A 26,533-nucleotide genomic window follows, 5' to 3' on the forward strand; every position below is an offset into this window, starting at 1 on the left:
TATTCCAAGTCAGATTTGTTCATTCTTTTGGCAGTCCATGGTATATGGAATATTCTTTGTTAACACCATAATTCAAAGGCATCAATTCTTTTTTGGTCTTCCTTATTCATTGCCCAGCTTTCACATTCATATGGGGCAATTGAAAACATCATAGCTTGGGTCAGGACACCTTAATCTTCAAGATGACATCTTTGCTTTTTAATGCTTTAAAGAGGTCTTTTGTAGCAGATTTGTCCACTGCAATGTGTCATTTGATTTCTTGCTTGTTGCTTCCATGGGTGTTGATTGTGGATCCCAGTAAAATGAAATCCTTGACAACTTGAATCTTTCCTCTGTTTATCATGATGTTGTTTATTGGTCCATTTGTGAGGATTTTTTGTTTTCTTTATGTTGAGGTGTAATCCATACTGAAGGCTGTGGTCTTTGATCTTCATTAGTAAGTGCTTCAAGTCCTCTTCACTTTCAGCAAGCAAGGTTGTGTCATCTGCATAACACAGGTTGTTAATGAGTCTTCCTCTAATCCTGATACCCCGTTCTTCTTCATATAGTCCAGGATGAATAAACATGGTGAAAGGATATAACCCTGACACATACCTTTCCTGACTTTAGACCATGCAGTAGCCCCTTGTTCTGTTTGAACAACTGCCTCGTGATCTATGTACAAGTTTCTCATGAACAATTAAGTGCTCTGGAACTCCCACTCTTAGCAATGTTGTCCGTAACTCGCTATGATCCACATGGTTGAATGCCTCTGTATAGTCAATGAAACACAGGAAACATCTTTCTGGAACTAGGACCTACAAAACCAGATGGCTGAAACACCAGATTTCCTGAGCCATTTTGGTTAGTGCAGGGTTTACCGTACTTAGAAATGAAAATTTATATATTACTTTAAAAATATACTCATTTTAGCTCTTGCTCAAATATCTGAGCTTTCTGATATCATACAGCTGATGTACAATATCAGTGCTGGTGAACTCACCATCTTCGGAGAAATTAGCCTCCTCGTTGGATATTATTGCAAGTTGTCTGGCCATTTGTCGCTCCTGTTTTCTACAAAATCAAAATAAATGTTGCATAAATCTGAAATGTGTTTGAAACTTAAAACAATATCCTACAAACTTTAACTGCTTAAATGCCATCTCTTATTATTATCTGTTATTATTTGTGAATCTAGCCTATTTAATCTGAGTATGTGGGTTTCTAATCTCTTTAGTGGACACATTTCTTCTATATAGGATTTCCAAATTATCCTGAGAATTCGGGGTTGGTAAATTTCCACTAAGGAGCTCTGGTGGCGTAGTGGTTAAACACTTGGCTACCAACCAAAAGGTCAGCGGTTCAAACCACCAGCCGCTCCACCGGAGAAAGATGTGACCGTCTGCTTCCATAAAGATTACAGCCTTGGAAACCCTATGGGGCAGTTCTACTGGGTCACTATGAGTTGCAATCTATTCAATGGCACACAGCAACAACAACAACAAATTTCTACTTGAGTGGTAAAGAATTTAACTGTGCCCTTAGCTTCTGGAGGTGATTTCTAAACCTTTGGAATGTCATGCCTAATAGGAGTGTCTTTGTTTACCTGGATAGTCTCACAGTGATTGAGGGTGGCAGGTAGTATTTAGGGTGGGGACTGACCACGCCAGAAAATCTAACTGTGGGATGTAGACTGGGGATTTTGAGCCATACCAGCAATCTGATTTAGGGCGGGGGCTTTGGGTCCCACGGCCTCAGTCAAGCTCTGAAGGGGCTGGAGATTAACATCATCCACAGGGGCTGTCAATCATGCTCACGTAATGAAGCCCCATTAAAACTCTGGACACCAAGGCTCAGGTGAGGTGCTGTACACACTGGTATCCTAAAAGTGACGCTGTCCATTCCTGGTGGAGCAGGGGAGGACAGCAGAACCTCTGTGGTTGGTACCGTTCCTGGTCTTTGCCCTCTGAGCTTCTTCCTTTGGCTGACTTTATCTGTATCCTTTGCCTGTAATAAACTGTAGCCATGAGTATGACAGCTCTCAGTGAGTTCTGTGAGTCCTTCTCACAAGTTATTATATCTGAGGGTGGTTTGTGGAAGCCCCCAAACTTTCTATGGGTGTTGGAAATGAAAGTGGTCTCGTGTGGTGAACTGTGTCCCCTTTAATTGTACAGCTGGCTAACATTCACACTACTTTAAATCAGCTTGTCTCCAGTTTCTGGATCTCATGATATCCACCAGGAATTGTGATAAGTTTGCCTCACTGGAAATGCATCTCCGAAATTATATATTTTGTAGAAAAAAAAAAAAGGTTCACTTTACAAAATGTTTTCCAATTAAGTGGACCAATCTGAGTCTCAATAGCAAAGGCTCAGTGTTACCTCCGCAGGGCTTTTTCCTTTGCTTTGAGTCTATCGGCTTCACTGCCGTGGGCTGCATGAGGGTTAATACAGATTAACTCATCACCAGAGGTTTGGATTTTTTGTTCTTCCACGGAGATATATTCAACGAGATTTTGGAAATGAACACAGCAGGAGTCCTGAAAAACAAAAAAAGGTCTTTTTTTTTTTTTTAAATCCTAGGTCAAGATGATTAGAGAAGAAAGAAAAACAAAACAAAAATGAAAACTGGTTAATGGAGTTTGGATAAAAGGCTATCATAGTTTTTTTTGGTAACAACTTTATTGAGATATAATTCACATACCATACAATTCACTCATTTACAGTGTACAATTCAATGGTTTTTAGTATAGTTAGAGAGTTGTGCCACCGTGATCAGGTCTAGAAGGCTTCTATTAACCTAAAATGAAACTCTCTACACTTTAGCAGGCATTTCCCGCTGCCCCCTACTTCCAATCCCTGGCAATCCCTAATCTATGGGATTTCTATGGATTTGCCTATTTGGGACATTTCATATAAATGGAATCAAACAACATCTAGTCTTAGTGACTGCCTTCTTTAACAATGTTCTGAAGCTTCTTCCATGTGTTTTTATAGCCAAATAACATTCCAACGTATGGACAGACTATATTTTGTTTATTCATTTATCAGCTGATGGACACGTGGGTTGTTTCCACTTTGGGGCTATTGTGAACATTCATGTGCAAGTGTGTGCACGGACATAGGTTTTCAGTTCTCTTGGGTATATACCTAGGAGTGGAATTCCATGTTAACTCTATGTTTAACCTTTTGAGGAACTCCCAGACTGGTTTCCAAAGTGTCCGCACCATTTTCTGTTCACCGCCAGCAGTGTCTGAGGGTCTAATTTTCCCACATCTTAGCCAACCCTTGTTACTGTCTGTCTGTCTTTTGGTTACAGCTATCCTAGTGGGTGTGAAGTGGTATTGCACTGTGGTCTGGTTTTACATTTCCGTCATGGCTAACATGTAACTCTAAGGTCCAGGAGAAAGTACTACGTGTTGTCTGTATGTGTACACATTTAAAAATAACATTTCCTCAGTAAACCTGCTTTAGAACTTACTCGTTTTGCTGGTTGAACGCTACCGTAGTCGGAGTAAAAATCCATACTGGAAAGAAACGTTCTTAGATCGCTCCCACAGTATTCACACTTAGGCAACAGCTCCTCCTCTTCTTCCTTTAAAGAGGGGGGAAATGAGGAAGTGCTGACAAGCAGGCCCAGATGCTCCAGCTGCAGCAGCAGGAGAGAGAGCTCTGGGCAGGGTCAGCGAATATCTTGCGGTGGGGATTGCAAACCTGCTTGAGAATTCCTGTCAGACACCCCGGGAACCCCCAGAAATATGCAGTGGGAAACTTTCAGGGGCTGAGATCCTATACCAGAAGGCACCAGCAAGATTAATGTGACATCCCTCCTACTCACAGGCTGGCGAGGGTCGGGGAGGCTGAGGTGGCATTTTGAGGGCCTCTGTCTGGTGCAGCTCACTGGAGCAGAGCTGAGCCCATCAGGAGCTGGGCGGACCTTGGGATGCCTCCCCCAGGCATGTAGACAGTTACAGAAATCACTTCACTGTTGACATCAGAGTCCCTGGTGTGTGTGTGTATGGGGGGGTGGTGGACAGGGGTACAGTGTGTAAACTAGATGAGAGAGACGAGGTAGCACACACCTGATTTTATGCAGACGGTCTGAGGTGTCTGAATAACATAAGGTCTTTCCTTTAAGAAGTGTCAGGAAAGAAAAAAAAAACTGTGACATTACTGCCTAGGCCAGCATAGAGCTATCAACTTTCTAAAATAAATTAGAGTCCTATCTTGAGGGAAGACCCAGACTGGGGCTCTGAATTCTCCTGTCAGGAGAGCAAAGCTAGGGTAGCAAAGGGGAGAGACAGCGTGAGGGGCTCAGGTGACTCTGTGAGGGGCTAATGCGCTGGGGCCACGTTGCTGACCTGAGGTCATGTCTGTGACTGCCGAGGGAGGCGGCTGGGGGCCAACAGCCGAGCCTCAGCACAGGCTTCCAGGGAGGGACTCAGGTCCTTGCAGATCACAGACACCATTGGGAATGTCATACATTTGCTATGAAAACCACCCTCTGGGACTGGCAAGGAGCCCTGATGGCACAGTGGTTAAGTGCTCGGCTGCTAATCCAAAGGTCAGCAGTTCTTAGTCCACCAGGCACTCCTTGGAAACCCTACAGGGCAGATCTACTCTGTTGGGAGTTCTACTCTGTTACTGTGAGTTGGAATTGACTCAGTGGCAATGGGTGTGTTTGTTTGTTTTTTTGGTCTGGGGCTGGAAAAATGGCCACCTACTGGGGCCAGAAAGGGACTGACAGTACAGCTGGGGATTCTCCACCTCAGCGTGACACCCAATAGCTTCAGACCATCACAACTACCCAATACAAAGTGCTGCATGTCGCTGAAAGCAGGATGCTTGGGGAGTAAGCCTTACAATAGGAAATGGTGGTGAAAAACCTAAGATAGCTACCAAAAGATAGAGCAGGCAGAAAGAGAGCTTGGCAATGCCAGGTCACCCACAATCTGTTTCATACAGGAGATTTTGTGGTGAACTCCTCAGCCTGTGATCCCTGTACACCATTAAGGGTTGGGGTGAAGCAGGGTGGAGGTGCTTCAAAACCCAGGCATAGGCTTGGAATCTGCATCTGCAAAGAACATGGCTGTAGACAAGGGCTGGGCAAGCTGCCCCTGGACTACACTACTGTCCACACCTGGTCTAGAGGGCCCAAAAGGTCTGCCTAGGAGCAGGAGAAACAAACCCTTTTACAGGAGACAGTGCTAGTACAGCTCCCTGGAAGACAGGCCACAAGCTGTCTGCAGATTTTGGCTCATCTCTCGGAAAGAGGCCATAACTCCAGCTCAAGAAACTTCCCTTCATATAGACCTTTGTGGTTCAGAAAGGGAAGGTGAATGAAATGTCAGCCTGATGAGACTACGGGGTGACCATGATGAAGTCTAGAAGCCCAGGCAAATAAAAACAGTACATGCATATTGATATTACATTACGTGATTATCCAGTGTGCTGTCCTGTGGTACGGAGCCCTGGTGGTGCAGTGGGTGAGTACATGTTTGGAACCTACCAGCTGCTCTGTGGGAGAAGAATGTAGCAGTCTGCTTCCATGAAAGATTACAGCCTTGACACCCTTTGGGGAAGTTCTACTCTGTCCTACGGGGCCTAAGGGTTTTTGGATACCTATGGTTATAATCCCATTTCATAATGGGTTTCCTTTGCTAAGGTAATGAGACAGTGAGTGTAGGGTATGTCTTAAATCAATCTCTTTTGAGATATAAAAGAGATTAAACAAAGTGAGGAAACAGAGATGGGGTAAGAGAGGTGCCAACCCATATGAAGATCACCCAGGAGCAGAAGCTCAAAAGAAACAAGGATCTACTTCCAGAGCTAACAGGGAGAAAAAGCCTTCCCCTAGAGCTGGCACCCTGAATTCAGGCTTCTAGCCTCCTAAATATCTGTTTGTTAAAGCCACTTACTTGTGGTATTTCTGTTATAGCAGCACTAGATGACTAAGGCAGGTATGTTCACTATTTATTGTGCAAATCATCATGTGACTTTTTGTCCTTTATTATACTACTAATAAAAAAAAGAATATGAATTAAAATCACCTTGAATTTAATGTTTATATTGGAAATCTCTGGTTTGTATGTCAGAATGGATGGTGGCCCAATGCTGGGTAATGTTCTCAGAGAAGGCGCAAACAGTTTGATGAAGTCGTCCTTAAACTAAAAAAGAAAAAAGAAAAATTGAAGATCAAATAAGCATTTTTAACACGAAAATAGTGCACTAATTGATATGAGAAATATTTCTTACCTCCAGCTCATATAAAATCTTTAATTTTGGATCTTCTGGGTTAATTACCCATTTTTCTGAAGAAAGAGATAGGTTTAAAAGGAAAGTTTAAAACTTTTCTGTAGTACGTTCCATTTCCTCTAGCTTGGAGGTTCTCATCTCCCCTCTTCCCCGCTTACACACACGCAGTTGAGATGCCCTGAAACCCTTCGTTTTTACCACCTTCTTGCGTACATGCTTAAAAATAAACAAACCCACTGCCACTGAGTCAATTCCAACTCATAGCGGCCCTATAGGACATAGTAGAAGAACTGCCCCATAGAGCTTCCATGGAACAGCTGGTGGATTCGAACTACCAACCTTTTGGTTAGCAGCCATAGCTCTTAACTCCTGCGCCACCAGGGCTCCCATATATGCTTAGGGGAGTGCTTTTCTAAAGGGTGTGGGCATCGTCAAAGATAAGGATGGTTCCCTAATGGCAGTTTGCCTCTGCCAGCAAAAGGGGATGACTCCAAACATCTATTTACCTCTTAACTCAGAAGCCAGATTTTTAGGTTCAGCTTTCTTCGTCGATGGGGGTTGTTTTTTCTCCTCTGTAAAAAGAGTGCACATTTGTCGCCAATTGGGACAAAACAGAAAAGATGTTTAGTGTAAAAGTACGTCTCTTGGAAAAATAATACCACTTTTAGGCGTGTTTGTTTTATCTTTCAACTTTTTGTCTTTCCAAATGACATTTTATCAACAATAACGAACAAACAGAGGAAACTCACCACTCTAAAGTAGCACATGTATAAATGTTACCCTGTTCCTGTGTAGCCATAGAATAGTACGCGGACACATGTATTACTTGATTATAATCATGGCGTGCATACCCTTACGAGTTTTCTGCTTCTTTCAAGTATCCTTATGTCTATGTCATGTCTGTTACTCTGTATGGGGTTTCTCAGGGAGGAGGATATTGGGCAGAGGAGGGTTCCAGCACAAGGAGTAAATTAAACCACAGGATTACTGCTCCACCCTCCACAGATTCCACAACAGTACTGGAGATGGGGAAGAAGGCCATCAACAGCCCGGCAACTTTGAATAAATGTCTAGAAGGTAAAAAGAACAGAGGATTGATATGATGAAAAGCTAGTCAGAGCAATCTACAGCGAGACAGAGGCAAAAGAAGGGGGCTGCTGAGGTGGAAGTGCTCCATTTCCTTAGTAGATTCGGAGATGGCAAAGGCCGCTGTCAGGAAAGAAATGAGCTTCAGAAGCAGATCTTTGGGGTGGAGGGTGGCAATGCGTAGTAGCTGCAAAACTTTTAAATATATTTCTAGGTGTTTTGTTCAATGGAAATTCCAGAACAGGCATAAAAACAAGAACGCACAAGGACTTTCATTAAAGCGTCATTTGTTATAGGGAAAAGCTCAAAAAGAAAACAAAGGCAAAAACCACCCTGCAATGTCTAGCGATCTGATTTATTACATAAGTCACCATAACATGAGGGAATACCAAAAAAACCAAACCCTCTGCCATCGAGTCGATTCCAACTCATAGTGACCCTATAGGGCAGAGTAGAACTGCCCCATTGAGTTTCTAAGGAGCACCTGGCGGATTTGAACTGCTGACCTTTTGGTTAGCAGCTGTTGCACTTAACCACTACATCACCAGGGTTTCCTTTACTACACAGCCATTTAAAAGAATTAGATCAGTCTTCCCTGAGATGGAAAGATGTCCATGATAGACACTGTTAAGTGAAAAATTAAGGGAGAGAGAAAGCTGCCATTATTTGCAGGAAATGTAATTGTCTAGTAAACTCTCAAGTGACAAGCTGTTAAGACTAATAAGAAAGTTCTGCAAGGGGATCAGACGCAAGAGTGAGTATAGAAATCAACAGTTTTCCTGTACACCAACAATAACCGGTTAGAAAACATACTAGGAAAAAATGATTTCAATTGCCAAACCAAGAGACTATAAACTACCTACAAAGAATTTAATAAGAGCTACATAAGTCCTACCTGGGGGGAAAAAACAACTACGAAAGAGAATCTGGGAAAAAATGGAGAGGTACTCTACATTACTGCATAATAAGACTAAATATTAAAAATACGTCAATTATTCCTAAATTAATTTACATACCCAATATAATTCCAGTGGGATTTTTCAATGGGTTTTAGCAAGTTGATGCTAAAATGCTCCTGGAAGAGCAAATGCCCGAGAATAACAAGGAATATTTTGAAAGAGAACCAAAAGAGCCAGTGGTCATTGAGTCAGTTCTAACTGATGGCGACTCCATATGTGTCAGAGTAGAACTGTGCATCACAGGGTTTTCAATGGCTGATTTTTTGGAAGTAGATTATCAGTTCGTTCTTCTAAGGCGCCCCGGGGTGGATTCAAACCTCTAACCCTTCAGTTAGTAGCCAAGCACATTAACTGTTTGCACCACCCATGGAAAGAGAATAAGGAGGGCAGTACTTGCTTTATCAGATAGTAAATATATGACAAAGCTATAGAAAATAAAACAATGTGGTATCGATGTAAGAAAATATAGTTCATGGGAAAAGAATATTCATAAATATACAAATATATATATTAGAATTTAGTACAGAATAAAGATATCATTTCAAAGCAGAGGGGAAGGATTAGACTATTTAATAAGTAGTATTGGGACAAAATTTAGAAAAAAATTAAATATGTTTTCAAGTCATTCACAAAGATGAATTCCATATTAATTAGGGAGGTAAATGTAAAAAAAAAAAAAACCATAGAAGTATTAGAAGAAAATAAAGGAAAATATGTTTATGAAGCTTGAGTTGGCTGTTGATTTCCATACTTTGCTCTTGCAACTTGAGTTATATAAATCACAAAATTAAAAAAAAATCACAAAGATGATTTATTTACATAAAAATTTTAAATTACATATGACAAAAAAGTACCACAAACAAAGACAAAAGACAAACTGGGAGGAAAAAAATTGCAAAACATATAACACTCAAAGTATTACTATATGCGTAAAGTGCTAAGGAAAAAAAAAAAAAGACGACCAATTGAAAAATGAGCAAAAGATATGAACACTTGTTTCTTTGCTTATTTCAAAGAAGAGAATATTCGAGTGGCTAAAAAAAATACCATATCCTGGTAATAAGAGACTTAACCTCACTAGTAAAGAGTACAAAATAAAATAATAATAAGATACAGTACAATTTCCACATACTACACTGTCAAAAATTTTAAAAAGGGGCAATATCAAACACTTGGAAGGGTAGGAAAACAAGTGGTCTCACAATTCTTCTGATGGAAGCATACACTGGGTCAGCTCTTTAGGAAGGCCATGATTAATATGTCTGCCCTTCCACCCGACAATACCACTTCCTGGCATCTAATTTAGGGAAATACATGGATGTGTACGTGAAGAGAAGGATGTTCCCCGTATCACCGTGGAAGTGAAAATCTGGGAACAACTTTATCACACATCAATTGGGGAGTCTTAAACAATTGCACATCCATACTATTTCTGAAAATGATTAAAAAGAATGAGGAAGATCTGTATTTCCTGACCTGCAAACACTTCCAAGGCATATTAAGTGAAAAAGCAGGTATGACAACATTTTAGTGTGACAACCATTAGAAAATGACAACAAACAAAAAATTGTGGTGTTATTGAAAAATACTGAATATACCATGGACAGCCGAAAGAACAAACAAATCCATCTTGGAAGAAGTACAACCAGAATGCTCCTTCGAAGCAAGGATGGCCAGACTTCATCTTACATACTTTGGACACATAGTCAGAAAAGAGCAGTCCCTGAAGAAGGACATCACACTTGGTAAATAGAGGGTCAATGAAAAAGAGGAAGACCCTCAATGAGGTGGATTGACACAGTGGCTGCAACAATGGGCTCAAGCTTAACAACAATTGTGAGGATGGCGCAGGACCACACAGTGTTTTGTTCTGTTGTACATGGGGTCATGCCTTAACGGCACCTAGCAACAACAATACTGTCTATATTTCCACTTATATGGATGTAAATCTTAGAAAAAGGTCTGGGAAGATACCAACCAATGTGACAATAGTGGCGTTCTCTGAAATTGGGGGTAATGGCCAAAAGAAACTGATATTTCATTTGTATTGTTTGATTTTTTTAAGAATATGACTCTTCATGTAGTAGTTATACTGTTAAAAACTTAGCAATAAAATGGGAGTGTGAGGTTTGGGCCCATTTTTATTCCACACTTAGTTAACTTCAATTTCCCTTCTCCCACACTCCCTCGAATCCACTCCAATCAGGTTTTCATCTTCACAATTACACTGAAACCGGTCCTACCATTGTCACCACGCCAGGTCTAGTAGTTGATTTTCCGTCCTCATCTTCCTTGACCTCTAAGTAGCATTTGATCTCGTCGATTGTTCCTTCTTCCTTAAGACATTTTTTCCTTGGCATCTAGGACACTTGTTTTTCTTCCACCTCATTGGCCACTTTTTCTTAGTCTCCGTTGTTTCACCTCTTCATCTCCCCAACTTCTTAACAATGAGTGCCCCAGGGCTCAATACTTGCCGCCCCCCCCCCCCCGCCGCCCCCCGGTGGCCATGCCCACTTACAATCTTAGCAGACCAGCAGCCATTAAAACATGAATTAGATTGTGTCATTGCTCTGCTGGACAGCTTCCAGTGACTTGCTACTCACAGTGAAAAAAATCTAGTCCTCATTATGTCTCCAACCTCACCCCCTAGGATTCTCCTCCCAGCTTACACTAGTGCCACACGGGTCTCCTTCAAGTTCTGGAAGGAGGCATTGCTGTTTCCTCCAACTGCAACACTGTTCCCACCCACAGAGAGTCTCATGGCTCACTCTCTCACCTCCTTCAGCTCTTTGATCAAATATCTCAGCTTCTCAATGAAGATTTCCCTGAGCACCTTATGTAAACTGGCAGCCCACCCACCCTGACACTCCCCACCCTCTTCTGTCATGAATTGAATTGTGTCCTCTAAAAAGATATGTTGAAATCCCAACCTCTGTACCAGTGAATTTAACTTTGTTTGGAAATAAGGTTGTCTAGTTATCTGCTGCTGTAACAGAAATACCACAAGTGGATGGCTTTAACAAACAGAAATTTATTCTCTCATAGTCTAGGAGGCTAGAAGTCCGAATTCAGGGCGGCGGCTCCAGGGGAAGGCTTTCTGTCTCTGTTGGCTCTGGGGGAAGGTCCTTGTCATCAATCTTCCGTGGTCGAGGAGCTTCTCAGTGCAGGGACCCCAGGTCCAGAGGACACGCTCTGCTCCCAGCTCTGCTTTGGTGGTAGGAGGTGCCCCTGGTCTCTCTGCTCAAGTCTCTCTCTTATATCTCGGAAGAGGCTGACTCAAGATACAACCTAATCTTGTGGATTGAATCCTGCCTCATTAACATTATAAACCAAACCAAACCCATTGCCATGCAGTCGATTCCAACTCAAAGCGGCCCTACAGAACAGAGCAGAACTGCCCCAAAGAGTTTCATAGGAGTGCCTGGTAGATTCACACTGCCCACCTCTTGGTTGGCAGCACAGCACTTAACCACTATGCCAGCAGGGTTTCCAATTAATATCACAGAGGTTACGATTTACAACACACAGGAAAATCACTTCGGATGACATTTACAACACACAGGAAAATCACATCGGATGACAAAATAATGGATAGCCACAAAATACTGGGAGTCATGGCCTAGTCAAGTTGACATACGTTTTTGGGGGACACAATTCAATCCATAACAAGGGTCTTTGAAGATATCAGTGAAGTTAACATGAGGTCACGCTGGAGTATGGTGGGTTCTAGCCCAATACGAATGACTCTTTATAAAAGAGACGAGACAGAGACAGAGGAAAGACAGCTGCAGGAGGCTGCACCTGCATGCTGGGGAATGCCTGGGCTATCAGAGGCTTAGGGAGGCAAGAAAGGGTCTTCCCCTAGAGTCTCTGGAGAGAAGAAGGCCCCGTGGACATCCTGAATTTGGACTACCAGCCTCCAAAACTGTAAGACAATAAATTTCTGTTCTTGTAGGCCACTCAGTTTGTGGTATTTTGTCATAGCAAACCTAGGAAACTAATACACCCTCCCTGCTTTATTTTTTCCTTAGCACTTATGCCATCTAACATATTATGTATTCATGAATTTATTTTGTATATTATTTCTCTCCCTCCTCCTGATACGTTAACGTAAGATCATTAAGACAGAGATTTTGTCTGTTTTGTTCACTGCTATTTCCCTAGAACAGGGCTTGGCCTATGACAGGTGCTTGGCATATGGTAGGGCTCAATAAGTATTTCATGAATAAGTGACATAACATAAAATTTAAATACAAACATCTGAAAGGAAAAGCTATGCATAATGATCACCTCTGAGAATTACACTGGGATGCTTAAATTTCTATTTTTACATTATATATTCCTTAATGGCTTGACTTTTTAAAAAACACTGCCCATATGTTAATTCTATACTAAAAAAGACAAAGATACGTGTCAAAAATAAAATGGCAGATTGCTTTTTTTATTTGCTAAAATTTATTTTTTTTTTAGATTATTTCTTGATGTGAACAAAGTGCTACCATTTATTGAACACTAAGTGCCAGGGGAGTTTAAATATTTCATCTCATTTTGATTCTCGTATCAGTCTTGGGATGGAAGTATTATTACCAACAGATGAAGGAGCTATGACTTGATAAGGTTAAGTAACTCATCCTTCCTTACAGTGTTCAAACCCAGCTCCACTGGCCTTCTTTTCAATATGCAATCCCACCTCCCAGCAAAAGCTAAGAACTCAAAGGACTCACTTGGGTGATACTTTTGATCAGACAAATCTTGAAGCCAACTTTCTTCTGTTTGTACTGATGTTGGAATTCCTGGAAACAAGCTTTGATAGAGCATCCTGAAATTTAGAAAAGACGTTGGTTTTGAGCTCTGGTGGCTTAGTGGTTAAGAGCTCAGCTACAAACCAAAAGGTCAGCAGTTTGAATCCAGCAGCTGCTCCTTGGAAACCCTATGGGGCAGTTCTACTCTGTCCTATAGGGTCACTACCAGTTGAAATTGACTCGATGGCAACAGGTTTAGTTTTATGGTTTTTATACAGCTGTTAGTAGATTTTCTAAATATAGTACATTTAACAAATAGCATTTGTGCATAGAAGATCTTGACTCTATTTTCTTTGAAATCTTTCTCCCATTCTTATCTCTTCAGTAGAGTTAGGTCAGGCACAATGCCTTTGTATCAAATCTGCTCTTTGGAAGGTATTCTTTCCTATATCTCTGAGGCTCCCAATACCAGGTTATTTTCCTCAGGGAGTAAATTACTACCCCTCTATCTGTGCATAAATGGAAACCCTGGTGGTGCAGTGGTTAAATGCTATGGCTGCTAATCAAAGGGTCAGCAGTTTGAATCTGCCAGGCGCTCCTTGGAAACTCTATGGGGCAGTTCTACTCTGTCCTGTAGGGTCGCTATGAGTCGGAATCAACTCGACGGCACTGGGTTTGGTTTGGTTTTGGTTATCTGTGCATGTGTGTTGGTGGTGGGGCTGGTAGTAGTAGGTGTATGTGTTTAAACATTGACTTAAATTTAAATTAGGTCATATTATTCATTTTCAATAGCTTAAAGAAATCAAACTCTTTTTAAAAGGCTGAAGTTAATTAAAAACAAAACACGTTGCCATACAGTTGATTCCTACTCATGGCGACCCTACAGGACAGAGTAGAGCTGTCCCAGAGCGTTTCCAGGGAACCGCTGATGGATTCAAACTGCTGACCTTTTGGTTCGCAGCTGAGCTCTTATCCACTGTGCCACCAGGGCTCCCAAGTTCATTAAGTATATTGTAATCAAATCATCTATATTCTTTCTACAAGTAGTTTAATCAGTTATTTATTATTGACAAGGTAGGAAGGCAGGAATTTATTGATTTTGCTAGTTAAAATAACTGTTACTGGTAACAAGTAAACAATAGCTCTTGCTTCTCAAATTTCTTTGCTTCTTTCAATTTCTTTTTTTTTTTTTTGTAATAATTTGCTGGATCTTCCAAAATTATCAAGCAATATTTTTCTAAACAATTTAGTCAGTTTTCAAATTGTCACTTTTTCACCCTTCTCAATTCTCTTATGCCTCTGCCTTCCTTTTTGATGCTTGGCTCCTCGGCACATGGCTTCAGTGGAATTTTTTTTTTAATTCTGAAATTACTGTGTGCCCTAATAGGCAAAGAACTCTGCTGAGGCCACCTGTGCTAGTCTCTGAGCAAGTCTGTTTCTCTAACCTGCCGGAGGAACAAGTTGTAAGGACCAAGAATAAAGGAACATTAAGGACAAATCTTTAGATCACATTGAGTGTTTTGTCGAATTCAATGGTTAACAAAAATCAATACATTATTCGCCCAATGTCTCTTTGCCTTTCTTAAGCCAACACCAAAGATTGCTTCAGAAATTCTGTGTAAAGGTGGCAGACATCAGAGGGTAACAACATTAACATTTACGAAGAACTTTCTACCTGGTAGTATATACGTAATAGCTGCTTTATTCGCTTTATTTCATTTTATCTTTACAAAAATCATTCACGGTAGGTACCAGTATTGCCCTTTTACAGATGAGGAAACTGAGGTTCATGGGGTTTAGGGGATCTCTCAAGAATCAAATGCCGCAAAGGCAGACTTGAGCCCAGACGTGTCTGGCTTCAAAACCTTTGTTTTTTCACATTCTTTTGGGTCCTAAAGTTTGCCCCATTTTTAATCAAAATACGAATAAGGCAATTAAAAGTAGAAGTTGAGCCAATATTGGTTGCATTTTTGTGAATTTTAGGACAGATTTCTTTAAAAACACGAGCTCATGAAATTCACGAGAGAATGTTTTAAGATATAAAAGAAGCACCTTCTTAGGAAGATTTATGAGGAAAATTAAGAACTTGAGCTAGGAAAGTGACGTTCCCACGCATTTGAGACATATAACTAGAATTCTAGATCAAGATGGTGGCTGAGCACACACTTCTCCTTCCCTGCCTTTCCAAGATCTTACTGAAATAACAGACACTTAAAAAAAAAGCCCTGGAAAATAAGTAGAGTGCCATCAGTAGACAAGCAAAATTGATAACCACTATGCCACCAGGGTTTCCGGAGACATCCTTAAAAGAAAGAAAATAGGTGATGGTTTTAGGTTTCAGGAAAACTAGAGCCGAGAACACCACAGCTCAAGACAAGAGATGTGAGTAAGGCTCTTCCAAAGGCAACTTCTGAGAACTTAGGTCAGACTCAACCAAACACAGAGAAGGAGGAGCTGGGGCAATCATCGGTGGAGTTCAAGGACTGAACTTGGAACAGCTGCCCAGTCCGACCCTTTCCCCTCCCCTTCCCCTTCCCCTTATACAGGGCAGTTGGCAGCAGTTGTTCCTGTTTCTGGATGAAGCCCAAAGAATTCTCTTGTGGAAACAGAGCGTAACCTGCACTATTGAGGCCTGATGCAGAAGACAGCAGAGTCTGAGGTTTACTCAGGACATGCCCAACAGGCTTGGGTGAGAAAAGAGGAAGGAGCACTGTGACCAGGAATGAAATGTATAAAGAACTCCATCCACACAGTAAACGTCCTTATCCTAACTCTAGTAACAGTGGGCTCCCTTGTTTGCTCCCTGCCCGGACACTCCATAGGGAGGCCACCGACCTACATGGGGCTCAGAGTCAGCCCTCCCATGTAAGCTCTGTTACGAAATAGAACTATCAGCTGCAGAAAGATTTCATTCTAGCAACCTACCAGTCATTTATTTACAAATACAAATGGATAACCAAAGATTACCAGTCACTTGAGGCCAATCAACTGCATGAAGGAGAAGGACCAAGATGAACAGAAAGAACAGCTGACATGAAAGAAAAAAAAACACAGAGAACTTAATGGAGAACTTAAACATATTATAACTAGTGTCCTCAGAGGCTTAAAAACAATTTTTAGTGACTGTTTATGGCCATGGGAAGTTTGGCAACCATTATGGGTGGCTGTTGTACAACATGACTAATACAACTGATAGCACTGAATTGTGCTGAACTAGTAAATGTGTGTTATATATATATTTAAAAAATAATTTTAAAAACTATTTTGTATAACAACAATCACAGAACAAGAACTGGGTTCTTGGAAATTACAAATATGAACCACAAAATAAAAAATTCTGTACAAAGGCTGTATGGTAGCATACAAACACCAAAGATGTGGAAGGTATTGAAAAGTTATGAAAGTTGGAGAATGTACTCAAGAGATCCAACATCCATCCAGCAGGAGCTTCAGCAGGAGAGAACAGAGAATGAAGGGATAGGAAATAATCAAACATCAGAAATAGTTTGAAAATGAACCCGAACAGCCATACTGGGTATGAGGAGGTAATGAAGCAATGTCTTCCGAGCTGTGAGGGACAATAATTTTCAACCTATTCTTTTATACCGAGTTCTGTTATTCATCAAGTATAAGGGCAAGAGGAAGAAATTTTCAGACCTACAAGAACTCAGAAATTTGACTACCCGTAAGCCCTATATGAAAAAGGAAAAGGAATAAAAGATACGGGAATCAAGAAAGTATAGTTGTTGAGCCCAACCCAGAAAAACTGAAGATAACTAAAAACAACTGAGAGTTGAAAAGTTCACCTTCCAGGAGCCAAGTTTTACAGACAGAGGATTATATTTTCCTGTCCATGGGTACAATCACATTGTTGGGTTTTCTGGTAAATAGTAATTAGCATGATTTATGTACTGTTTATTGGTTTTCCAGTTTTAGCATGAACCAGTACCCAAAGTACCAAGACTTATTTATAGTTACAAAACATAATAAAATATAATAAAACTTGGCAAAGGAATTTAACTTTAGCTATGTATGTATGTCTTAAAAGATAAAAAACCAAACCTGTTGTTGTCGAGTTGATTCCAATTCATAGTGACCCTATAGGTCAAAGTAGAACTGTCCCATAGGGTTTTCAAGGAGCCGCTAGTGGATTCGAACTGCTGACCTTTTGTTTAGCAGCCAAGTTCTTAACCACTGTGCACCAGGGCTCTGAATGTATGCCTATTTTAATATAATTCATGATTATATCATTTATAGAATTTGTTGTTAACTGGGAGAGCAGAGGGTGAGAGGAGAGATGGAAGCAGAAGTGCGTTAATGTGTTAACTTTGCGCAATAGTTGGCACTCACTAAAACTGGTAAGTCGAGAAGTAGAGATTTAAATATTGCAAAGCCCTAAAGGTTAGAAAAACGGAAAATAACATAACTACTAAAAATGGGGAGGAGGGAGGCAATATGAGTAATATTCCTCATTTTTGATGGTGGGAGTAAATAGTTAAATCAAAAACTGATAAATCAAGAAATGAAAATAAGTTCCTTTAAAATGATAACCAAACAAAACTGGAAGTGTTAATAATATGTTAACTCTGGCAAGTGGGGGTGGAGATGCGGAAGGAGGTTAGAGATTTTCAATGCTATATCTTTGTACACTTTAATTTTTTAATCATGTGCATGTATTATTTTTCATCAAAAAGTTGAATTGAAAGGATAAATAACACCTAAGTGGGATAGAACAATTCTCCTTATGTTTAAGAACTTAAAAGTTGCTCATAAAGGCAAAGCTGATGTGAACAGTAATTCAAGACTGTGGACTCAGGTTTGGTGTGAAATTTCAAAGATTCGTAAAGAAGTTCCAAAAGCTATTTCTCTGGTATCTTCCTATTATAAAGGACCTGAAGACTAATAACTGTGCAATAACAAGAAAAAAAAAAAAAAAAGACCACGATTTCCAGTATCTGTCACAAAAGGTGTCCGTGATTACTCTCAAATTTAGCCAACAGAGACCTATGTCCTAAACTTTCGTAGCATTTACTGTTGTGAACATATATGTATTATTTCATATTATATTGACACATGGACATATCATCTCTCAAAACAAACCATTTGCTGGTGACCCCATGTATATCAGAGTAGTATTGTGTTCCACAGGGTTTCCACTGGCTGATTTTTCCAAAGTAGATAGCCAGGCCTTTCTTCCAAGGCACCTCCAGGTGGACTTGACTCATCATCGTTCCTTTCGGTTAGCAGCCATGCACATTAACCGTTTGTACCATCCAGGTACTCCTTTCTTGTCATCTCTACAGCTAGGTAATAAGCTGGAGGTAGGCAAGGGCCTTGTCTTTATCGATTCCAACTCACAGAGACCCTGTAGGACACAGCAGAACTGCCCCATAGGGTTTTCAAGTGCACCTGGTAGATTTGAACTGCCGACCTTTTGGTTAGCAGCCGTAGCACTTAACCACCTCACCACAAGGGTTTCTGTCTAACACACAGTGTGGGTTTAAAAAAATCTTTTTGAACAAATCAGTTGTAAATGGCCTGGCTATTTCACTCTACTCCCTGACATGTTTATTCAAAAGGTAAACATTACCAACCTCCAAAATTAATATGAAAACTAAAAATGCATTTTCTTACCTTTCAAAATTCATCTCGGGCATGTCTTTCTTAAATGACTGAAATATTTTAGGAAAACCTGTTGAATGAAATATTAAAAAATATAGTCACTCCCTTTAAATCACTGGTCCTCAAACGGTGAATTTTTTTTCTCCAGGGGACATTTGTCAATGTCTAGACAGACATATTTTTTGATTACCACAAAGTATGTGCGTACTAGGTGATGGTGTTGCTACTGGTGTAGCTAGGGATAGAGACCACAGACGTTCCTAAAATTTTATAATACACAGGACAGCCTCCCACAACAAAGAATTATCCAACCCAAAATGTCAGTAGTGTGAGGGTGGGAAACCTACTCTAAATATTGGCTCTGCCTCTCTTTCTAAGGAAGTGGGGGGAGTGATTTCAATACCCACAGCTGTCCTGTCCATTCTGACTCATAGCGACCCTACAAGACAGAGAAGAACTGCCCCACAGGATTTACAAGACTAAATCTTTAGGAAGTGGAGTGCCATATCTTTCTCCCGTGGAGGGGGGCTGGTGGATTCCAACTGCTGACCTTTTGGTTAACAGCCCACTTAAGCATTGTGCCACCAGGGCTCCTTAGTTTCAGTACAGGAAGTTAAATACAAAAGTGAGTTGCGTTTTTTGCAGGACAATGTTTTTAGCAGCACAGCACCTTCTCAGGAGTGACATGTGCTACTGTGTGTGTTTATGTGAAAGAAACTTAGCTGTGTGAACACACAGAAGGCTCATAATAAAAAGGAGCACGCCGTACAGCACGAAATTTCCAGTTTTACAGAGCGTTTCACCTGTACCCTGAGTTGTGAATCATCACAAGCTCGTGAAGATTTCAGTGCCTCTGACATATGAGGCTGAGGGTGATGAAAGTCCTGAGCTCCCGTAAGGGGTGTGTGTGTATGCTGGTACATATATTTAGAAACCAGAGAAGGCTCTGGGATCTATGGGCAGTACGTGTGTGTATGTGTGTTTGTGTCTGGTTGTGTGTATGTGTGTCATGGTACACATATTTAGAAACCAGAGAAGGCTCTGGGATCTGTGGGCAGCCTGTGTGTGTATGTGTGTGAGAGTGAGTGTGTGGTGTGTAGTGGTACACATATTTAGAAACGAGAGAAGGCTCTGGGGTCAGAGAGCAGCCCGTGTGTGTGGGTGTGTGTGTGGGTTTGAGTGTGTGCTGTGTGGTGGTACACATATTTGGAAACCAGAGAAGGTGCTGGGGTCTGAAAGTGGTGTGTGTGTGTGTGTGTGTGTGTGTGTTTGTATGGTGTGTGGTGGTACATATATTTAAAAGCCAGAGAAGGCTCTGGGGTCTGAAAGTGCCCTCTGTGTGCGTGTGGTGGTACACATATTTGGAAACCAGAGAAGGTGCTGGGGTCTGAAAGTGGCACGTGTGTGTGTGTGTGTGTGTGTGTGTGTGTATGGTGTGTGGTGGTACATATATTTAAAAGCCAGAGAAAGCTCTGGGGTCTGAAAGTGGCCTCTGTGTGCTGTGTGGTGGTACACATATTTGGAAACCAGAGAAGGTGCTGGGGTCTGAAAGTGGCACGTGTGTGTGTGTGTGTGTGTGTTCATGGTGTGTGGTGGTACATATATTTAAAAGCCAGAGAAGGCTCTGGGGTCTGAAAGTGGCCTCTGTGTGCTGTGTGGTGGTACACATATTTGGAAACCAGAGAAGGTGCTGGGGTCTGAAAGTGGCACGTGTGTGTGTGTGTGTGTGCGTGTATGGTGTGTGGTGGTACATATATTTAAAAGCCAGAGAAGGCTCTGGGGTCGGAGAGCAGCCCGTGTGTGTGGGTGTGTGTGTGGGTGTGAGTGTGTGCTGTGTGGTGGTACACATATTTGGAAACCAGAGAAGGTGCTGGGGTCTGAGAGCGGCCCGTGTGTGTGTTTGGTTGTGTGTGTGGTGTGTGGTGGTACATATACTTGGAAACCAGAGAAGGCTCTGGGATCTCAGGGCGGCCGGTGGGCGGCCCGTACTTCTCTGGGAGGAGACGGTGGAGGACGGCCTGGAGCTTGGCGAGCTTGGCGTGGGGTCCCACGTCTCGCTCTGGCTCGACCTGCTGAAAGGTGGCGTCGGGCTCAGGCTGGGGCTGACGACGCTGGTCAGGCGGGGCAAGAAGACAGGGGACTCTTCTTCACTGTCGTCCTCCAAGGCCATGAGCTTCAAGACGTAATCCAAGTCGAACGCGTCGGGCTCCTCCTTTTTCCCCGCCTCCTCCTTTGCTTCCTCCTTTCCCTCCTCTTCCTCCACGATCTCCTCCTCCTCCTCCACGAGCTCCTCCTCCTCCTCCACGATCTCTTCCTCCTCCTCCACCTCGGCCTTCTCGGCCTCCATCTCCTCCTCCTTCGCCTCCTCCTGGTCCTCGTCCTTCGCCTCCTCCTGGTCCTCGTCCTTCCCCACGGGCTCTGTGGAGCTGCGACGCGGGCTCATGTTGGCCATGGCGAGGGAGAAGCGGGGTCACAGGTAGCGCGGCGGCGGTCGGTCTCGCCCTGGGGCCTCGCGCGGCTGTTGTGCGTCCGTCTCCCGGGCAACGGCCTGCGGGCGGCGCCAAACGTGGGATTCGAACCTGGCGGTGGAGGGAGCTGCTAAGAGGAGTGGGGCCACTGCAGGCTTCCTTCTGTCCCTGCTCTAGGGGTCTCAGCGGCGAATTATTTCCCTTGCTTCTCAGCTTATTGGGATCCCGTCTAATTTTTTTTTTGAGGGAGGGGCGCTAGCTTCTTGCAGTGGACACCTTACATAATGCCTCTTGGTATTGTGGGTGCAGGAGTGCGGTTTGTATTCAGTAGATAGTTGCTTGATAAAGCTTCCAATAAAACTTTATTTACCAAAACAGGCTGCTGGCCCGGCCATAGCTTGCTGATTGGCTTTTTAAAAATACTGCATTAAAGGTTATTTATTTTAAATAGTTCTTTTTTTTTTTTTTGGTGTTCCTTAAATTTCCCTCCTAAGAGGATTGCCTCACCCTAGTCCCAGTCTTTCTTCCATCCATCCATCCTGGAGGTGAAAAAGGGCTGAGGCATGTGGCCACCTAGGTACCCTTTGAATCTTTCTGGAGGCTTTGTTTCCAGCTCCTTGTACTTACATTTTTGTAAAATATTTTTATACACCCAAAAATCTATGCAGATTAATATAATGAACATCGTTTGCCCACTAGGCAAGTTGAAACGTACACCTTCCCTGTAGAGTTCTGCTCCCCTTTCACAGCCTCTCAGGACTGGGAGCAATGACGTCCCTGCTTGCTTGCCTTCCCCTCTAAGGTAAAGGAAGTGAACCAAGATTCTACCGTCCAGACATTTGGGTGTTGTGCTGACTCCTGGGTTAGGCCTAGACGTGTGATCTTGGCTAAATCACTTGAACTTTTTCAGCCTCAGTTTCCCTGGTTGTAAACTGGGAATAATAATCCTTATCCCTAAGAAGTTTGTGGATGTCAGTGAATGTGAAATGGCTGCCTACAATGTCAATGAATTTCAGCCGAAGACCACCAGCAACACATCTGTAGTTAAAGTAACTGGGCCTATTACCTCTTGCAGTGGGGTTTTCAGTAAGAGGTTGTTTTGGGGTAGGGTATAAGGAAGTGGGGGCTCAGTCTAGATTGGAGATATTTTGTGAGTGGCACAATGACGGTAAAAAAATCTGTTGTTGAGGTGGAGCCAAGATGGCGGAATAGACAAACACTTCGCTGGAGCCCTCTTTACAACAAAGACCAGAAAAAACAAGTGAAACGAGTATATTTGTGACAAGCTGGGAACCCTGAGCATCAAAGGTAAGCTTAGACAATGAACTTAGGGGCAGGGGGAGGAAGAGACCGTTCAGAAGTGGAGAGGAGTTGCCGGACCTGAATCGCGGGGAGCCCTCAGGGACCATTCCTGGAGCAGCGGCAGCAGCGGGCTGGTCCTAGCGTTAGGTCGCAGTTTCCTCAGGGAGAAGCAGCCAGCCACACAGCCCACTCACACCACTGGGACCTGAGGAGAACGCAGTTTCCTCAGGGAGAAGCAGCCACCACACAGCCCACTAACACCTCCAGAACCTGAGGAGTACGCAGTTTCCTCAGGGAGAAGCAGCCAGCCACACAGCCCACTCACACCTCTGGGACCTGAGGAGAAGGGCCTCTCGGCAAAAGCTAAGTGCTCACGTATATTTTACCATGTCCCCCCCCACCCCCACTCCAACCCAGCTTCAGCGGCTGAATCCCTAGGCCTGAGATAGACCCTGGTGAGCACTTGGAGCCGTCCTCCTGGCCTTCAGGAAGGAAACGATTTCCAACTGGGGGGAAAAGATAATTTGCTAGCTCCATTAACTGGGGGAGCTCAGGACAGAAGTGGCTCCTGTCCAGGCATAAACCGTCCGTGGACCTTGAGCACCTTTCCCTTCTGCACGGACCTGTGTGGGCCTATTTTGGGAGAATAGGCCCTTGTTGGCAAACTCCAACCATTTCAGTGGTGTGATGGAGAGGTGGGTGTTTGACGTTTGACATTGCTCTGCCTATTAAACAAGGTCTTCACCTACCCACAACAGGGACCTAAGGACTGGTGGCTCCACTTGGGTCACCCAGCCACCCGCGATGATAACTGGTACCTACTAGTCCTTACAACAAAATCTTTGCGTGCTCATGGTCCTTCTGCAGAGCCCACCCACCAGCACGCTCTAGGGAACAGAGACGCGTTTTCCTCAGAGACACTTGGGGGTCGGTTCGCAGCCCCCTGCCTTGTTCAGAGTGTGACCCCTGCTGCAATCAGATACGGGTATATACGCCAATCACCCCTGCCCCTCTAAGACTGGAGGACTGAGCCTGTACCACACACTTGATATCAGCTACCTGGAAACCTGAGCTGAATTCATACAAGAAAACTGAATGGACTCCTAGACTGATATACCTGATAACAGCTCTAGCCAGCTGGGGACAGGACACCAGAGCTCCAAAGGCGAAAGTAATCAAGCTAGCTCACTCAAGCAACCCATAGGGGTATACCAAAACAAAACAAAGCAAGCAGCTACAACACAGTAAGCAAGCATAAACAATACAATAACTTACAGATGGCTCAGAGACAACAGTTAATATCAAGTCACATAAAGAAACAGGCCATGATCACCTCAACAGGATCTCAAAACAAAGAATCCAGGGATCTTTTAGATGAAAGTGCATTCCTGGAATTACCAGATGCAGAATACAAAAGTTTAATATATAGAACCCTTCAAGACATCAGGAAGGAAATGAGGCAATATGCAGAACAAGCCAAGGAACACACAGATAAAGCAACTGAAAAACTCAGAAAGATTATTCAGGAACATAATGAAAAGTTTAATAAGCATAGACAGACAGCAATCAGAAATTCAGAAAATTAACAATAAAATTACAAAATTGGATAACTCAGTAGAATGTCAGAGGAGCAGAATTGAGCAAGTAGAAGCTAGGATTTCTGAACTTGAAGATAAATCACTTGAAACTAATATATTTGAAGAAAAATCAGATTAAAAAATTTTTAAAAAATGAAGAAATCCTAAGAATCATGTGGGACTGTATCAAGAGAAATAACCTACGAGTGATTGGAATACCAGAACAGGGAGGGATAACAGAAAATACAGAGAAAATTGTTGAGGATTTGTTGGCAGATAACTTCCCTGATATTGTGAAAGATGAGAAGATATCTATCCAAGATGCTTATTGAACTCCACAAAAGGTAGATCTTAAAAGAAAGTCACCAAGACATAATCAAGCTTGCCAAAACCAAAGATAAGGAGACAATTATAAGAGCAGCAAGGGATAAAAGAAAAGTCACCTACAAAGGAGAGCCAATAAGAATAAGCTCAGACTACTAGGCAGAAACCATGCAGGCAAGAAGGCAATGGGATGACATATTTAAAAAATTGAAGGAAAAAAATTGCCTGCCAAGAATCATTTATCCATCAAAACTGTCTCTGAAATATGAAGGTGAAATTAAGACATTTCCAGATAAACACAAGTTGAGGGAATTTGTAAAAACTGAACCAAAACTACAAGAAATACTAAAGGGAGTTCTTTGGTTAGAAAATCAATAATATCAGGTATCAACCCAAGACTAGAACACTGGGCAGAGCAACCAGAAGTCAACCCAGACAGAGAAATCCAAAAAAACAAAACAAAAAAGCAAGATTAAAAAAAAAAAGCCCAACACAGGGTAATGGCGATGTTATTATATAAAAGAAAACAAAAAACCAAACCTAGTGCTGTTGAATCAATTCCGACTCATAATGACCCTACAGGACAATATTAAAATAATAAAGAGGGACTAAGAAATGTAATCCTACACCTTCTGTATGGAGAGGAAGATAGAGCGATACAAAGAAATAAAAGTTATAAATTTAGAAAAATAAGGGTAAATAATAAGATAACCACAAAGGAGACAAACTATCCTACTCATCAAAATAAAATACAAGGGAAAAATACAGACTCAGCAGAAACAAAATCAACAACAAATATGAGGAAAGGACAATATATAAAGAAAATCTACTCAGCACATAAAATCAAGTGGGAAAAAGAAGCTGTCAACACACAAAAAAAGACATCAAAATGATAGCACTAAATTCATACCTATTCATAATTACCCTGAATGTAAATGGATTAAATGCACCAATAAAGAGACAGAGAGTGGCAGAATGGATTCAAAAGCAAGATCCGTCTATATGCTGCCTACAAGAGACACACCTTAGACTTAGAGACACAGACAAACTAAAACTCAAAGGATGGAAGAAAATATATCAAGCAAACAACAATCAAAAAAGCAGGAGTGGCAATATTAATTTCTGGCAAAATAGACTTTAAAGTTAAATCCATCAGAAAGGATAAGGAAGGACACTATGCAGTGATTAAAGGGACAATACACCGAGAAGATATAACCATATTAAATATTTATGCACCCAATGACAGAGCTGCAAGATACATAAAACAAACTCAGCATTGAAAAGTGAGATAGACAGCTCCACAATAATAGTAGGAGACTTCAACACACCACTTTCGGTGAAGGACAGGGCATCCAGAAAGAAGCTCAGTAAAGACACGGAAGATCTAAATGCCACAGTCAACCAACTTGACCTCGTAGACATATACAGAACACGCCACCCAACAGCAACCAAGTATAATTTCTTTTCTAGTGCACATGGAACATTCTCCAGAATAGACCACATACTAGGTCATAAAGCAAGCCTTAGCAGAATCCAAAACACTGAAATATTACAAAGCATCTTCTCTGACCATAAGACCATAAAAGTGAACATCAATAACAGGAAAAGTAGGGAAAAGAAATCAAACACTTGGAAACTGAACAATACCCTGCTCAAAAAAGACTAGATTATAGAAGACATTAAGGATGGAATAAAGAAATTCATAGAATCCAATGAGAATGAAAACACTTCCTGTCAGAACCTTTGGGACACAGCAAAAGCGGTGCTCAGAGGCCAATTTGTATCAATAAATGCACACATCCAAAAAGAAGAAAGGGCCAAAAATCAAAGAACTATCCCTACAACTTGAACAAATAGAAAGAGAGCAACAAAAGAAACCCTCAGGCACCAGAAGAAAATAAATAATAAAAATTAGAGCTGAACTAAATGAAATAGAAAACAGAAAAACAATTGAAAGAATTAACAAAACCAAAAGCTGTTTTTTTGAAAAACTCAACAAAATTGATAAACCATTGGCCAAACTGACAGAAGAAAAACAGGAGAGGAAGCAAATAACCTGAATAAGAAATGAGATGGGCGATATTACAGCAGACCCAACTGAAATTCAAAGAATCATATCAGATTACTATGAAAAACTATACTCAAACAAATTTGAAAACCTAGAAGAAATGGATGAATTCCTAGAAACACACTACCTACCTAAACTAACACAAACAGAGG

General features: G+C 41.8%; 1 protein-coding gene across 1 annotated transcript in view; it reads right to left on the bottom strand.

The window, feature by feature from the left end:
* The window catches only part of ERICH6 (glutamate rich 6), a 40,734-nt gene extending 19,640 nt beyond the window's left edge, over window positions 1-21,094 (bottom strand). The window contains exons 1-10 of the mRNA XM_064275385.1: window positions 20,632-21,094; window positions 18,655-18,712; window positions 13,003-13,097; window positions 10,663-10,679; window positions 6,740-6,776; window positions 6,234-6,289; window positions 6,029-6,145; window positions 3,460-3,573; window positions 2,361-2,518; window positions 983-1,053 (exon numbers count right to left, since the gene is read on the bottom strand). Coding sequence (XP_064131455.1) covers window positions 983-1,053; window positions 2,361-2,518; window positions 3,460-3,573; window positions 6,029-6,145; window positions 6,234-6,289; window positions 6,740-6,776; window positions 10,663-10,679; window positions 13,003-13,097; window positions 18,655-18,712; window positions 20,632-21,094 — 1,186 coding nt within the window. The remainder of the gene's footprint in view (window positions 1-982; window positions 1,054-2,360; window positions 2,519-3,459; window positions 3,574-6,028; window positions 6,146-6,233; window positions 6,290-6,739; window positions 6,777-10,662; window positions 10,680-13,002; window positions 13,098-18,654; window positions 18,713-20,631) is intronic.
* Between the last annotated feature and the right edge of the window lie 5,439 nt (window positions 21,095-26,533).

The sequence above is a fragment of the Loxodonta africana genome, chromosome 23 (assembly GCF_030014295.1).
Source record: "Loxodonta africana isolate mLoxAfr1 chromosome 23, mLoxAfr1.hap2, whole genome shotgun sequence".
Lineage (NCBI taxonomy): Eukaryota > Metazoa > Chordata > Mammalia > Proboscidea > Elephantidae > Loxodonta > Loxodonta africana.